Below are 17305 nucleotides of genomic sequence, written 5' to 3' on the forward strand. Positions count from 1 at the left end.
TATCTGGTGGGATTTCAGATGGGCCCTGGTGGATGTTGACATGACCCTAAGGCCTATCAGGTCCTTATGTGGGAACTCAGCTTCAGGAAATGGTGTGTATGATGACATTTTCCGAGGTGGTCAGCACCACTGCAGCCACATTCTGAAGAGCAGCACCTCTCACCGTGTGAAAGGAAGTTCCAAAAGCTGAGAAGCGAGGGTGAGGAGAGGGCTGTCTGGAGCCCTTGGTCCTCTCAAGAGCAGGGATGGGGACAGGAGCAGTGGCATAACATGCAGAGAAGATCATTAAACAGGTTAAGGTTGGAAGCAGTCTGGGCCATAGTAACCATGCCCTGGTTGAGTTTCTGATCTTGAGGAATATGGGCCTGACAAAGAATGGAGTCAGGATCCTGAACACCAGGAGAGCAAAATTCTGGCTGTTTAAGGAATTATTGGATGAGATACCCTGTCCTTAGGGACATAGGAACAGATCAGGAGAGTTAGAACTAGATTAACTTTCAGGTTCCTTCTAACCCAAGCCATTCTATGATTCTATGACTAGTTTTTGAGGGGTGGCTTAAAAGTTATACCTAATATGCATCTACTGGTATAGAATTGCTTTTCACTCGTGTTTTGTGTTGATGATGAGACTGAATCTGGCTTACCTGACCACTTTCTTTTCTGAACCAAGTGACGTGTGAGAGTCTCTGTAGAGATACAAGATGGACATCTAGAATCAGCTTAATAAAGATTTTGTATTTAGAGAAAAATTTTCCAAAATACTTACATGGTTTGTGACCTAAAATCTCCATTTCTGTATTTCTAGGCTCTGGAATTAAGTAAACATTTTTCAAAGTGTGATTATATCTCTGCTTTTTAGAATTCCATCTTCTGCCACTATACACTATCTTTTCATACTTACCTTGTTCCTCTTTTCCAGGTTGGCCTTCCTTCTATGATGTGATCAGTCCCGATACAATTACTCTCACTGATGATTTTTCCTATGGGATGCATCGGATTGAAATATCCTGCAGTCAGGTTAGTTTATAGCACACAAAGACCATTCTGATGGCAAAGGCTGCAAAAATCATTACAGCTTGCTGTATTTTCTCTAAGATTTGCAAACCTTTCAGTTCCATTAAATAGTAATCATTGTAAGAGAGTACAATGGGCCGTAGGTATAACAGCTGGGTGGAATGACTGAAGGCACAAAGGGCTTGTTGGAATGCACATTGTTGTCTGGTGTGAGATTTAACAGAGCAGATGTAAATGGCCAGGCTTGGTGCTGAATCTACAGAAATTGTCTTCCTGAAGAGGGTCCTTTCAAAGGAGCTTCTGTGCCTGGCCGACCTCCTCCACATGTGAGCAGCCAGGATGGAAGCTGGAAACAGTGGAGCAACTGCCCGTGTGCTGATTCCATCACTGCACATTACCGTGCAGCAGCGCTAAGTCAGCCCCAGCACACATTCCCAGCACAGTCCATCCTGTCTGCCGTAATAATGAAGTCAGTAGTCATTCACATCACACCCAAATTTTCCGTTATCTGTCTTGTTCTGCTTGCTCTCACCCTTTGTGCTGCTCTGCAAAGGGAACAGTGCAGCCATTGCCTAACAGAGGCACTTGGCAGATGCACCCAGCAGCTTGCAGCCCGTGCCCCATGCACCCACTTTCCTCCTAAGAGAAGCAGGGCTTCCTTTGGGCCGTGAGAACTTGCTGTGCTCTTTCCAGACAGCAGTGCTGGCAGGATAACTGATTTCAATGCTGATGATACACGTTGCTGATGAACAACATGTCTTTACATGTTGATCAGTTCTCATATAGGAATGCTCAAAGTGAGTTAAGAAGCTTCCTGAAGAGAGGCAAGATCATCTTTATTTGGAGAATCCACTAACTTCACTCTGGGTAGAGGGTCTGGCCCAATATGTTTATGGCCAAATCAGCATATCTTGTGCACAGTTCTATAGTTTTTACATTAAGGCTATTGTTTAGGAGATCTGTTTAACGCTTTTGGAACATCCATTTGCCTATATTCCCTAGCAAGGTAGCAACAGGACTACAGGATAGGAGTCTCTTGCTTCATCAGTAATTACTGGAGTAATCAAAAATGTAACTTACTTTCCTCACCTCTCCTTAGGGCTGAACAGTGCTAAAATAAGCGTGCTGCCAGCTTGCTGAACATGTGTCTGCTGACACCCTTCAAGAGATGGCTGCAGCTCCTGGGGTCACTGGAGCAAAGCCCAAGGCAACCTGTGGTCAGGACATGGAATCTGAGAATATCATTTGCCTGTTGCCAAACAAAACTAGCAGACCTGAGACCATCAGTATTAGCAGCAGTCACCATAAACAGAGCAACATACAGACACCATAAACTTAGAGCGAAACCAAAAACAGAATGTACAGTGTTAAGAAAAAAATGCAACCAAAGTCGCTATATAATCCACTGGCAACATGTGATCAGTTCTGCCAGCTTCCTCGTGCAGTAACCCCACAGACGATCAAGTCACACAGGAAAATAGCTCAAAGAGTGGTGAACATCTTTGCAGCCACTGCTCAGCACAAGTTAATACCACCACATTGTGTATCCATAACAAAACCATTTCCTCTCCTCCTCAGAGCCGTCGGAATGTGAATCGCACGTGCAGCTGCAAAGAAAGGCACAACTTTACTGCAGCTTGGAAATGCACGGGATTGATATGGCAGGCCTTAGTGAAACAGAAGGGAAGCACCCTAACCTACAACCAAGCCCTTATTAATCTTTTGCAGATGAAAATGTAGTTGCTTTTTCTTTCAAAGTCCTTTCACCTCTCTGAGAGAGTAAGAAACATCTTTTAATCTTCTCCGCAATAGAAAGTGTACAGTAGGGGAAAATGGCTGTAATATACAGCAATGACATCTATTGGCTTATCCTAAAAATAACTTTTTGGAAACATGTTACCTTACCCTGGATGAATTTAAAAGGTCAATTTTTAGTGGCAGGTGGAATTTAATTGCAAATGCATTTGAGGAATAATGTAAATCTGTTTGCAGCTCTCTTTTTTTTCTCTTTCCTGCTTGAGAGTTCCTTCCCCTGAGGTCTCCCTTGCTATTATTTGTACCTGTAAGAATCAATAAAGTTTTGTAGTTGCAGAAGAGTTGTTTGCACATTGCTAGCTCAGAATGGGTTGCAGCAGCTGACTGCAAGCTGCTCTCTGCAACTCCTGGCAGCATATTAGAACCAGGAGGCTGGAGATCCAAGCATACTGACAGCTAGCAGCAGCCCCCCCTTTCCTGCTCCTAAACACATAGTTCAGATGCTTCACTCCAACCATGTCACCGTCCCAGTGCGTTCTGCCAAGGATATTTGTGCATAAGGCCTCAACAGATGATTGTTGCTTCTGGGGAGGCTTTGCAGTACACCCTAGAAAAATGGTCGGCACCTATTGTGCATGGAGAGGACAGCAAAATCAATTCATCCTTTGTGCTCTCAGCTGAGGGCCAGGGTTCTTATGCTGCGATACAAAGGGTTGAATTACGTTTCTTTTCAGGGCAGATGAGTTATAGAGTCCTCTACAGAGAGAAGCGCCACATAAATTTTTGGTGAGGGGTAATCTCAAAAGGTAACAAATTTTGCAGTAATCCAACCCTGGTGTGATTCTGCCAGCACAAGAAGGTGTAATGCGACTACCTTGAACTTGAGCACAGCTTTTCAGGTTTTGTGAGGAAAGCCTTTTTGATAGATTGTCTCCCTAGTCTATATGTTTGTGAGTATATTATTCCTGCAGACTGTTTCTCTCTATGGTTTCTCTTCTTCTGTTTCTGTCCAATGGAGAGGGAATGATTTATCTTCAGGCAAATGTTAATCTGGAAAAGATCTGTTTAACACTTCTAGGCAGGAGGTTTTGAAGCATTCTTCCTCTAAATGATTTAATTAGATGCTGAGCATTTAGAAAAATGCTCTCTCTGGGACACTAAGTTTCTTAGATTTTTTTTCTGAGGTATGGAACAGCTTTAATCAAAGTGAAATGCCTCATTGTGAGAGACTCCGCTTGTAGAAACTCCTCAGGTTTTCTGTCCAAGCTGCCTTAAGAAGGGCCTCCTTCTTAGGGAAGCATAAAGGAAAATGAAGTAAGGGCTGGAGAATGGAAGAGAAGGTTGCAAGACAGTGATCTAGAAAAACAAGCTTTGTCTTCTGTAATACCCCTGCAACTTTTCTTTGCCTTTTCGTATTTTTCTTGTTTTTTCTTACATCATTGCAAAGTCCTGCTGGGCTACAGTGCTCCCTCTGCTTGTCTGTGAGATCTGGGAGCCTGCTCTGGGATGTAGAGGTTGGGGCTGCAGGTCCTGAGGGTTTCTGTGGGCTGCCATTAACCAGAAGCATTTTTGTCTCTCCTAGCTGCCCTGAAAGCTTCAGTCTGCTGAGAGTATAACCTGAAGCCAAGACTCTACCTGCTTTTGCAGGCTTCCTTCTTACTGCTTTGATGAATTAAAAGTAGTAACAGCAGGAGCACATTAGCAGCACATTAACTGCAGGGTAGAAAGTTGCCATCACTAACTCATTCACCATTCAGAGTAATCAGTAGTGCCTCTCTGCATTTGGGATGCTGTGAATTAATTAAATGTTAAGAATAATTGGCACTCCCTAATTTTTGCTGTCTGACTGTGAGCCTGCTAACGGCTCTGTGATCTCAGTTACATCATTCCAGCTCTCACTGAGATCAGCCATTGACTTGAAAGGCAAAAGCTCTTTAGGAAAGCAGCATGACTTTCCTGTTGAAGATAAATATTTCTCCAGTGCAACCTTTTATTTTTTATTTTTTTTATTTCTCGTGGCAGACTGTGAAAATGAACTTGTGGAATTTAAGTGAATAATTATAAGAAGTTAATATTATCCTAATACGTTGTCAGCTGCAATGTGCAGGGATAGTAATCCTGGTTTTGAATGAGGACCAATTGGATCAACTTCAAAATGTTGTACTCTTCTGAAAGTCTTGGGACTGTACCTTTCCCTCAGACAGGAGCAGTTGTGTTTACCCTAAATAACACTGCATGTGTGTGAAGCCAGTTCATACAGCACTGAAGTGTCAACAGGCAGATTTGTGGTTTCATATTCCTTTCAGAAAACAAATTTAGCATCATTCCTATTTATAAATTAACCCCAGCTAGAGGGTATTCATTGAGATATATTTTACACGTCTCCCCATGGGTGTCTTTCAGTCACCCGTCTCTATGTCCCATGTGCTGCAGAAAGTAGTGTGGGATGAGTGGTGGTGGATGAGCTCCATTCCCTCCATGGGAGAGGAGCAGAGGTACACTCAGAAGGACCCAGAGGCTCAGCAAAATGGCAGACTGTAGAGATTAAAAGGATGAATATCAGGACATCCTTCAAGGAATGTCTTCATTGCTCCAAGTCCTTGCCAGGATCATCAGGGAGCTTAATGTTTCCTTATGAGGATCCAGCAGAGAGCAGCTCAGCTGGTCACGTGCAGCAACATGACATGAAACACGCAGGAAGGTTGGGCTTTATATCTCAGGCACTGGTGGCATCAGCAGATCATCTTCCTGGATAGCTCTCATCCATAAACATAGGTTGTGGATCCCAACTGCAATGGCCACATAGGCACCAGCGTGCTTTCCTGGAAGCAGCACTGCGTAATGCTGCTGTGACGCTGTTGGGCTGTGCAGAATCCCAGTGATACTCTGTTGTGTTTTGTTTCAGTGTGGTGCACACCTGGGGCACATTTTTGACGATGGACCTCGTCCAACTGGCAAACGATACTGCATAAACTCTGCTTCGTTATCCTTCAAGCCTGCAGAGAAGAACAGCGCTGGAGAAGGCAGTGGTAGCACCCGTCCTGCCCAAACAGGCAAAGCTGAGCTGTAGGACATGGCAAACCCTCAGAGAGCTGCTCTCATCCCGCACAGCTCACAAGGCATGTTTTCTGAGTTGCCTGCTACCTTATATCCTAAGAATGTGTAAATGTATGAGAGCATTTTGCACCATCCTTTTTCTTCCGCTCCTTTCTGGAGCTGGGGCCTTGCCTGCCAGTGCATTTTACTATATAATTGGATTGAAAAAAAATGCATTGACTGATTCTACAGGTTTTCTTCTTTTTTCTTTTTCTTTCTTTTTTTTTTTTTTTTAGAGAGATTGCTTTGGGGAATCCTTAAATCAAGGGGCTTTGGCATTGCGAGTTAGGAGTTTCTTACAGTAGGTCTGAATAATATTCCTTTTTGTGTGGGGGATGGGAATTGTGTTTATCTCCAGTTTATAGGAAATTTCTGGCTATAAGAAATCCCGGATTCCCAGCACATCTCTGCTTTGTTCTGACTTGCGAGGCACGCACCCTTGGTCATATGCATTCAGCCATCTCCGAGTTTCAGCCGCACCCTGCAAAGGCTTGTATTTATGGCAGTTCCTTCCCAACTAGAGGAGATGGATAAGATGCACAGCCCATCCTTTGACTGACTTACTGCCAAAATTTCAAGGGCGTGGTTAGAAAGGGTGTAAACATTGTCTCAGCATCTGTTTTCCCCTCTGGTATTCAAATAAAGGTTCTAACCTGTAAGGCTCACTTATGCAAGCTTCTAATGAGACTTGATTTTGGGAGGCCTGAAATCTGAATTAAGGCTGAAATCTGCCAGGGCCATTCCATGGACAATTGCAGAGATGAACCGGAGCACTGCTAGATAAGGGATGACACCCTTTATCTTTTTATCTGGTCAGCTGCTTGACAGTAGGATTCAGAAACAGGACAATTTCTGCTAAAAGGGAGCTGAGGAACGCAGCAGGCAGAGGGACACCTGAAGTGCCCTGTCTGACAGCGTGGCCTGGACACGTGCTGCCTGCAGGGCCACAGCCCTTGTTTTGTGCAATTGCAATGTAGGACACGAGTGCAGAGTTGGTTTAAGAAACCGAATGGAAAAAAGCCTATCAAAGCTCCAGCAGTTTTCATGTAGCAAAATTTGCCATCCCATAAGGTGTTTTTCACAGCTGCTTTTAGATTTCATTGAGTAAGTTTGCCTAGAGTTGTGCATAATACTCTTTCTTAAGCTATAACATACAGCATTTGCTGACACCGCTTTGCCTTTAAGCGTTGAGAGACTTGATGAATACAGTATTCACTTTTATTAGCAAACCGTGTGTCTAACATATTTGGATCCAGTTTTATTTCCAGGAGGAGCAAAACAACCACTGATTTTTATGGAAGCAGGATTGAGGTTTTTATGTCGGTGATAATAAACACATTTCCTAGAGTACGAACATACTTCTGTTAAAATACAGCAACTGTAAAAGCATGCAGAATGGCCAGAATTGCCAATACAAATAACAAATGCATGAAAAAAGCATACAGTACCTTAGCTTAGACTACATGCAAATCAGATGATAAATACTTAGAGCTGAAAGTGCAGTGAGCACCTACTCGCATGAGCATTCCCCCAGATGTCATATAGGGAATAGCTGCTAACAAGGCTGCTGCGGACTGACCTGTGCTGTTTCAAGGCAGTCAAGTTCCTCCTGGTCCCGTCGGTTTTTAGCAGTTTCTTAGAGAAGGGCTGCTCTGATCCCTCGCTTTTATTTAAAGAAAAGTAGGTTTCCTCAACCACATTTTCTGACATAAACGTAAAAAAGGCAGCATCTATAAAAATGTGGTACGTAAATGTGGTTTAATTCCAGATTGCTGTTGGATTTAAGTGTTATCAAATTTCAGTCTATTTCTGCCTTATGTTAAAGAAATATATTGCTTGAACTTCAGTATGCAGTAATGTGTGCTGTCCTACAGGAGATTTATTTTTGCAGGATATGGAGTGCAATGAAATGAGTCAATATGGTGAGGTGTATGTGATCTCTGGGAGTTAGACCATTTAACATAGGAAATGCATTGTTCTCTCTTGTGTGCAAACTATACTACAGCACAGGGCAAGGCAAGACAGATTTCCTTTTATTGCTTTTAGAAGATGCTAGGAAGGGCTAGTGTTGAACCCTCCAAATTTGGTTCGGTCTGGTTATGATCATGCCAGAGGAAATTTGGGAATAGAGCACAACATATATAACAATAGGAGAGTATTTCTGTATCTTTACATTTTGCACAGTCTAGATGCTTATGAAAACTAAATGCAAATTGTGTAGAAATAGCAAACTATATTTTATAATATCTCTGTTGTTACTCAGATGTTTAAATAGCATACCTTAAAATACTGTGTCACACGTTATTTATATATACTATATATATAAAAAATTGCACATGTTTTTATATATATATATATATACGTGCACAAACATATATCTATCCAAGTATAATTTTAGCTTCAGTACCTTTTTAATAACTGAAACCTTTCCTTAAAAGAGTTCAATACTTTTAAGAAATCAAATATACGTTTTTCAAATTAAATTTGTTTTCATATATTTGTTGTACACAAATATAAAATAAATTCCTTTATAAATAATCCCACTCTCCTTCCTCATTTATTTGTTTTTGCAGCAGGTTTATGTGCTCCCAGCTGCAGCCCAGGAGCTGATCTTTCTTGCATTCTCTGAACTGCAAATATTGTATGGCATCCCTTTGTCTCAGGAAGACCATTGGTAGGGGCACAGGACTACAGGGTCCCACATTTCCTTGCATTACTGTCCATTGGGTAAGCATCGCAAACATCCAGGCCTACTAAACAGCGAAATGTTTAGAAAAGGGCTCAGCTTTCACCTTAGCAAAAGTTTTGTCCGCTTCCAGATGATTTGATGTGGGGGCTGGCAAGTGGCATGCGAGCTGTAGGCACCCCACAGTGCCTGGGCTCGATCTGCAGCCAAGAAATTTGGCTGGCTAGTTGGGTTTTGGCAAAGCTTTGTCTGTAAGGACACAAGTTGAGAATGCACGGTGGACAGCAGGGTAGTGCTACTCAGTAAATCGGCTCAGTGGTGGGTCTGGAAAATGGGTACAAGGAAGGGGAAGAGCTTGCAAGCTGTTCTCAAACCTGCTTCCATGCTGTATGGGAACTGCTGAGTCACGGCCTGAACCTCTGATTAATCACCTGAGGTGAGCCTTGAGTCAGCCAGAGGAGCACAGGTGAAGGCAATTCACCTGTGCTGCCGGAAGGGGTGGAGCCAGGCTGCACCCCTCCTGGACCTATTTAAGAGCTGGCTACCACAGGGGAAGGATCTCTTCTGGAGATCCTTCTCTTTTGGTATCTTCTAGTGAGCTCAACCCAAGGGTAAGCTCTTCTACTTATTCTCTTTTGCGATCCTTGTTTGCTTTTGCCTTACTCTTTTGATTATATTGCAATTATAACATCTTGGTTATACACATGCTTATACTCACAGGAACTTAGGAGTTACTGTAAGATTAATTCACATGCTGGATGTCTTACGACACAATTAGGACTTATTTTACCACCTTAGTAGAATGTTCATTAGTCCAACACTTACTCCCTTCTAATACTGCTTCTCAGCCTGTAGTTCCCTCTCAGACCTGTGATGGTGTCATGGTCCCAGACTGATGGATTAACTGGTACCTAGCAAAATGGTACGTTGTGATGGGCACCCCACTAAAAAAGTACATTTTGTGTATGTAAACTTGTTAAACTGGGGCCTTAACACAGCAGCTATAGCACATGTGCCCATATGGACAGTGGTAGACTCGCATCTGGGGTTATACATTGCTGCAGGAAGGCATCAGGAACTTGTGAAGAACTTGAGCCTCTCACACTTACAGGTAAGTGATATCCAAAAGCTTTGTCCTCTCCTGTTGAAAAGCAACGTACGGCTGAAGCACCCAGCCATGCCCAATGCAAGACAGAAGTCACAGTGGTGCATGGAGTGAGGCCTGCCCAGCACACTCACATGAGGCATATGGCGTTATTGCCCCCTTTAACAGTGACAAAAGAACTTTCTGTAGCACGAGCTAAGTCTCATTCCCTATCTTCTCCATCCCAAATAATGACTTTTTCCCTCAGCTCAGTAAGACAATATGCTAAGTCAGTGCTTCTGATGAAGTGATGCTGAAGAACTCATCATCCCAAATGTGGTGCATAGTATGGATGTTGGTGGTCGATTGGCTGTACTGAAATGTCTCAGTCTTGGCTCACTTATCCTTGTTTTGCAGTCTTTCAGCCAACTGAATTGGTTTAAGCAATGAGATGAAGTCTTTTCTAACTGAATATGTGACTTACATTCATTGTTCTTATGGCTCAGCACGTTACAAAATGCCCGTGGTTGATGTCCACGCACTGTGAGCGGTTCTCTGCTTATTCACCTGTGGTCTGTGATGGAATGCAAAGCAGTTGATACAGGTTGCTCTACTGGTACTGACTCAGAGCTTCACGGTCTCTCTTTGGAACCTTGAAAGATTGTAAGGGCGCAGACAAAACAGACGTCTACACTTCCAGCACTGAAATCAGTATTCACTGTCCCCTCCTGCATAGAGAATGAAATGGCAAGCTGTAAGCTGCACTGAAAGCAAATTCATCAGCATCCAGATTCAGTAGAGCAAGAAGAGAAAGTGTTGCTTAGTTCGTTGATAAACTGAACTAATAGTTCTTGGTTTATTGACTATTAAGATGAGGCCACCTACAGGTCCCAAAATAAACCTGCAAAAATGTTTAATCTGGCATATTTGAACGGTTGCATTTCAGCCTCACTCCTTGCTCCCTTTTTGTTACAGAGAGAAATGGATACTACAGCTCCAACTACTCCTTTCAGATAAGAGCCACAATAGCACTCAGCAGCTGCATTGCTTTTACAGTCTTTTTTTTTTTTTTTTAATTTATTAATAAAAGGCAAGATAATACTACTAAACATAACCACAATTGGTGAAATCACTGAAATGGCCAAACTCTGTGCAGTTTAGGCATGTGATGTCCTGAAATCGTTATACAGGCCACCAGTGTAATATTAAAGGCACTAAGAAAAAAGGTCTCCGTTATGTCCACATGTTTTTGGGATCAGGGCCTGCTTGAGCAGTCCAAATTAAGCAGAAATAGTACACTCAGACACTTTCCCCAGAGACCTTCTAGGACTCTGAGCCAGCCTGCTCAGTCCTTTCCCTTAGCCAGCATAGCCCAGTAGAAAAGGAGAAGCAGTTCCAGAAAATGAAAGAGAAAAGGCTTCCAGTTTCAAACTCCTGTTTTATTCGTCTCTTATTAGACAGCTTTTGAACACTGGAGACATTTCACTCTGCGGATGTCTTAGGCAGGGCACTCTCATTTGGTACTCTTTGTGGTTTCAGTACAGATGATATCGGAGGTCTAACTTCTGGCCAGGAAATTTTACTGCCCTCGTGCAGCAGATCTGTTTCCACCACCTCACTTTTCACTTGCTGCAGGGATTTTCTTCTCTTTTGTTTTTTTTTTTCAAAGCTGGCACTCCAGAGAACGACATTTTCTTTTTTTTCACTGTAGTTGCAATTGGGCTTCACATTGTTTCAGACTCCATCTGCCCAGGTGCAAGGAATCTGCTCCCCAAAAACAAACAGTCCCCCACTGGCAACAGGAGAAACTGGGCAAATCTCGTGTGCCCACTTGCAGAGAAAAGTGGTGGTTCCTCAGAAAGGCCAATAAAATATGTCTTCATCGTCCCATTGATGTGAACAAGTTGATTTTGTGTGTGGGCTGGTTAATTTTCATGCTTTCCCAGGCAGCTCCTTCTTGCAGTCTGGGTATTGTCTTCTCCGGTTTACAATTTTATTATTGTATGTTTCATACAAACACAAGCATCTGGAGAACATCCTCAGGTGTAACTGCTGGGCAGGGAAGAAAATATCTGGCGTGATCTGAAACAGGTTTTGCTTCCCTTGAAAGCACACCCTTGGGACTGGGAAACTTGGAAGCTCTGTAATGGTGTAGAGATCCTTTCACCTCCAGAACACCACATTTGGCTGGGATCTGTAGCAGCTGGCATCCCTGGTGGTTTCTTTGCTGTTCACTTGTTGTTTTCTGTGAAAGGAGGTGGTGCTGGGGCTGGTTTGCAGAAATCACTGTGGCAGTATCCCTGTGAGCATCAGTGATGACGAGGCTGAGTTCCTTGATGTAGGAGCAATCCATTTCTGGTGGAAGGGTAGGAGAAGTGTGGGAAGAGCAGGGAGGAATTAGTGTTTTGCCACTTGCTGTTTGCCTCACCTGCTCAGCTTAAACTCTAAATTTCCACTGTGGGATTGTGAGATTGGCCTAACTCGTTGCAAATAAAATAACACAAGCTGCTGAAAGCCTGTAAAAATGGATGCTAATTCTTAACTTTGCTCCAGTATCTGTTGAACATCACAGCCTTCATCAGAAGAAAGCTACCGTAAGGTTAAGAGGATGGAACGGAGGAAGGCGCACTGGGAGAGGTACCTCAAGGTATGTGCAGAGAAGTTATTTTCAAGATTCATTTAAAACTTTCTGTGGGAATAGGATGCCTCTGGGACATCCTGCTATTCCAGAGAAGTTGTACAGGGAACAAGAGTCCTGGAGACAGTGGAAAGGAAAAGTACATACCAGCTGAAGCACAGGCACTTCTGCATTCTTCTGTGATGCCACCCAATTACATCTCTTCCTGCATCAGTATTGCTCCATTTCCATATCCTTCTTTGCAAGCTTTCAAACACCTTTGCTGCTTCAGTCCTGAGGCACAGTATCTAGGAAAAGGTGATCATTTCATCTCCTTCCTAACTTCAGGTATGCAGGCTAGCACCAGTCGCAAGTGGCCATGAATTCAGTATTCTCTTTTGATAAATCACAATTTTATCTTTGTTTGGCTACGGCTTTTAGTGGCTGCCAACTCAAAACCATTGCCTAATATATCATTAGAGAGCAAATATGTTCCTGTGTGTTTCTGTGGCAGGTAAGCAGATCCTACCAGAGCCTGGACATTCCAACATCCTGCTGAGGAAGGAAAGCAGTGCCCCGAATCATTTTGGCTGCAGATTTTCTTTGCAAATGAAATATTTTTTGTTTTTCAAGGTCAGACACTTGGGGCTGTTCAGGTCACAAGACGCCAGAGGCTGTTTACTTTGGAAAACAAGGACAGCAATGGTGGGAGGTGCTTTTAGCAAGACCCAAATCTAATGTTTTAAACCAAACAGTGGTATGGCCAAAGGGCAGCCTCGCTCATCCTCACTGACACCACGACATAGAGGGAGGGCGTCCAAGAGCCAACTGACGTACAGGAACTGAGAAACAGGAATAACATTTGGTATTCCCACTCATGAACTGAAATACCTCAAAGCATGTGGGGGATCCTCAGATGAGAGGAATAAATATATTGCAGTGACTACAGTCAGTGTTTGCAGTGGAAAGTGATTTCCTCCAAGGTTGAGACAGTGCCCAGGAGTGGGTTGCGTCTAAAAGCGTTTTGGTCAGAGAGGATCAGCACTTTTCCAATGCCCAGGTGCCAAGTGGAATGGGAGGTTTTCCTCTGCCCTTCAGGTATTTTGTTTCTTCTTTCATTGGAGTCAGCCATCCAGGCTATGGGGATCTCTCTGAGCTAGGTATCCTTCTAAATCGTTAGTGGGGGAAAAAAATAAAAATAAAAAATGAATTATTGAGAAGGTGATACAGGGGAGCAAGAAGAAGAAGTGTGAGAGTTTCCAGCTATTGTACAAATTGAGGCACTTGCATATATGATTTCACTTACCTTTTGAGTTGCATCTCAGGACTAGGACTGAGCAAGCAAATGCACAGCTGCACTTCTCCTTGCTGGGAGCCCAGGAGCCGTCCCACCTGAGGGCTGCTCGACTGCAGCAGAACCAAACCCCACAGGTTATTGAATCTGAGAAACTGTGTGTCTCCAGCCACTTCTGTCCCTGTCTGGGTGGCCACGCACAAGTTTACAATGTTGTTTTAAAATGTATGTGACTTTCTGTGTGTGGATTTTTTTTCATTCTTGCCCCTTCACCACAAACCAAAATTGTTGTAGATAACTGCTTTTACTCCGTGAAGACATTTGTTTCCTGTTGACATTTAATTAGTAGATACATTCTGTGGGTCAAGTTAGAGGGTAAAAGTAAAAGTGAGTTTTAAATGATTCAGCCCATTCTTAACCAGCAAGATGGTGTTTAGCAGTGTTAAACTGTAATAAAAGTTCACTTCTATGTCGGCTCACCTGGAGTTTCACAACAGCAGTGAGGATAGGGCACAGAGCTTCCTATTTCAAATGTCTTCAAAACGTCCCTTCAAAGAATCTCTATTAGGTGTTAGGAGTATAGAGGCTGTGGCATCCAGTTACACTGCTCTGACCATTTAAGAGAGGCGAATAAAATAGGGTTGGTTTTAGAAGCATACTGTGAATGGATTACTGTTTTTCCCCTGAAAATACGCATTTCTTCCAGCAGTATAAAAGTGAGGGGAGCATTTATGCCACCAGTGTAGGAAACACACATCTCTTTTCTCCAATGACTAAACTAATGAGAGCTATCAAACTTCCTAATGGTTGAGGGAAAGCCTGTCAGTGCCTTGCACTGGTAAAATGTGTTTTCCATAGAGTTGCTTCCAACTGACACCGGTGGGAATGAGGGAAGCTCAGCATCAACACAGCCTGGTGACTCAGGTGCTCCTAATGACAGCGGGTGGCGATGGAGAAGCAAGCTGGCCGGTCCTGGTAGAGAACTACATAAACTCCCAAACACACCTCTCTGACCGTGAGCCTTACCTGGTGGACACATTTCCGAATGAATCACGGAATCATAGAATTGCACAGGTTGGAAAAGACCTTAAAGATCATCAAGTCCAACTGCAACCCAACCATACTACCCTAACTCTAACAACCCTTTGCTAAATCATGTCCCTGAGAGGTTTTTTAAACACATTCAGGGATGGTGACTCAACCACCTCCCTGGGGAGCCTATTCCAGTGCTTAATCACCCTTTCTGTAAAGGAGTTTTTCCTGATATCCAACCTAAACTCACCCTGGCACAACTTGAGGCCATTTCCTCTCGTCCTGTCACCTGTCACCTGTGAGAAGAGACCAACCCCGCTCTCGCTGTAAGCACCTTTCAGATATTGGAAGAGAGCAATAAGGTCTCCCCTCAGCCTCTTCTTCCTCAGTCTAAATAGCTCCAGTTCCTTCAGTCGCTCCTCATAGAGCATAAACTGCATTTTAAGCCATTAATGTTCCAGGAAAAGGAATATGAACTCTCACCTTTCTAAAGGAAAGGGAAAAGGACCAAATGGTAGAGCTAAACCACTGGCCTGGGTGACCATCCTCGCACTGTGCCAGCTCAGCAGTCACAAGGACAGACAGGGACAGTGCCTACAGGCATATCTCAAAGGTAGGTTGTCAGTACTGGCTTTCCGAATGCATGTGCTGTCTGGGTGATGCACTGTCTCCATGTGTTTATCATTATGCAATGACAGACCTGAATTCTGCTGTGCTCTGTTCAGGAACTAAAGAGGTTGTCCTCACCACAATTTGTGGGCTGGGCAGCCAGCAGAATTAGGGCTATGAAAGAGTAAGTCTGGCTTTGATTACAAGGTGATACCTACTTAGAGATGCCTTCAAATCAGCTGAGGGAAATGCTGCTTTTCAAGGCCAGACGTTAGCTAAAAGTATACATCTTTTGAGAGGATAACGTGGGGGCAAAATGTTCACCTCCCACTCACCAAGGGTTTTCATGCCCAAGATTGTATTACAGTTTAGAAAATGCACAGCAAGGTCTCCAGGTTTGTTTGAAGACATGCATGAAGACTTATATGGTGAAACGTTTCATTCTGGCTGTGGAGAAAGTTAATTCAAAACAACTAAAACGTCAGCCATAAAGATGTACAACATTTTTCAGGAAGCCTTGTCCACCCTGAACAAATGTTTTCATAAAAAACAGCCTGCCTGTAATAATCACTGTTATTGAAAAGACATCCCAAGGTTGCTGTATGGAAATATGTTAAATACGTTCTGAAATTCAATCTAATATAATTTCAACATTAGAGCTCATTCATAATCCAGTATTAAAAGGCTATGCAATTTTCGTGAAATATGTCTGTCTGTGTAATCATGAATGCTGAATATTGTCATGGCTTTCCAGGAATTTTCAACCTCAGTGCAGAGGAAAGAAAATTCTTCCAACTGGACTTTTACACCACTGAGCAGAAATAACAATAACAGCTCTACCTTTAAAATAAACATTTCTGGAAAAATACTATCTTTTAAAAGAGGCTGTAGTCTGAATTTCAAGCTACTGGTAATATGACACAGGCTTTGAGTGCGCCTGTGGCTTTGGCCCTTGGTTCTGTGTGGTACCAAGGACAAATAGGAATCTGTTTACCAACACTAGATTTAGGAGCCATCCCTTTGGATGAAGTTGGCCTCAACCTTGTATATTTCTGGTTTTGGCCCCCAGAGTTGCATCTGGGTGCAGTCATTCAAGTTGTCAAGTCTTGCCAGTCCTTGCTAATTCACATGGCAACACAGCTCTGCGAGTACATACAGCATTGAGGGGTGGAAAGGTAAAGAGAGCATCTTCAGCCCCACCTTACAGCTGTGGTGATCTACAGTAGCTGTTTGCCAGTTTTCTTGTCTTTCTGTTTTTCTGAAAAAATCAAAGCTTAATAAAGTAGGACTTGTACACATGAAAAGGTGAGTGGGAAAATGTCTGTGTCTCTTTTTAATGTCCCTTCTCACTGATGGCTCTTTGATACTTCTCTTCTTTGTGAGCAACCTTTTTTTTATTAGTGGAATATTACTGGTTCTGTGGCACGACTTTAAAATGATAGGAAAAATTATGCAACTGGGATCTCGATTATTCAGCACAGCCATTTTAATCTTTCATGCTATTCGATCCAGTACAAGGCAACATATGTCTTATTTCCAATTAGAATACAATTCTCACTATATTCATCATATATCGGTGCCTGTTTTTCTATTTGCCAGAGACATGATGATTCAAAAGGTGCCATTCAGACTGCCCTGCTCGTGGACCATTACGTAGTGCCAGCAGGCTGCCTGTAGCTGTGAGTGCCGTGTCACAGAGAGCCGATAGGCACCTTCTTCCTTGCAGAGCTCCTCAGCAGCTCACTGCATGTTGCAGAAGTGGCTCTGAGATGCCTCTGCAGCCTTGTGTCATGTGCATGAGCAACACTGCAAAGCACATCTGTTTGAAACTGCTCAAATGCATGTGGCAACAAGATCTCCTCCGTGGCCTGATGGCCCTTGTAGTGCTGGGTGCTCTGTGACTCTGCCTCTCTTTCCTCATTTATATGAATAGAGAACCAAATCTTTCTACCAGGGAGGTGGTGGAGTCACTGTACCTGGAGGCATTTAAGAAATGTGTAAATATGGCACTGAAGGACATGGTTATTGGGCATGGGCGGGTTGACAATTGGACTTTATGATCTTAGTGTTCTTTTCCAGACTTAATGATTCTATGATACCTAATATTTGAAAAAATAT

General features: G+C 43.1%; 1 protein-coding gene across 6 annotated transcripts in view; it reads left to right on the forward strand.

The window, feature by feature from the left end:
• Positions 1-8400, forward strand: part of MSRB3 (methionine sulfoxide reductase B3) — an 85513-nt gene extending 77113 nt beyond the window's left edge. For all 6 annotated transcript variants that reach the window (XM_042872973.1, XM_042872977.1, XM_042872975.1 and 3 more), the window contains 2 exons: positions 920-1017; positions 5675-8400. In XM_042872973.1, the coding sequence (XP_042728907.1) occupies positions 920-1017; positions 5675-5839 (263 nt within the window). In that variant the 3' untranslated portion in view covers positions 5840-8400. The remainder of the gene's footprint in view (positions 1-919; positions 1018-5674) is intronic.
• Positions 8401-17305: the final 8905 nt, after the last annotated feature.

The sequence above is a fragment of the Lagopus leucura genome, unplaced genomic scaffold (assembly GCF_019238085.1).
Source record: "Lagopus leucura isolate 7727_CA_CO unplaced genomic scaffold, USGS_WTPT01 Super-Scaffold_100008, whole genome shotgun sequence".
Classification (NCBI taxonomy): domain Eukaryota; kingdom Metazoa; phylum Chordata; class Aves; order Galliformes; family Phasianidae; genus Lagopus; species Lagopus leucura.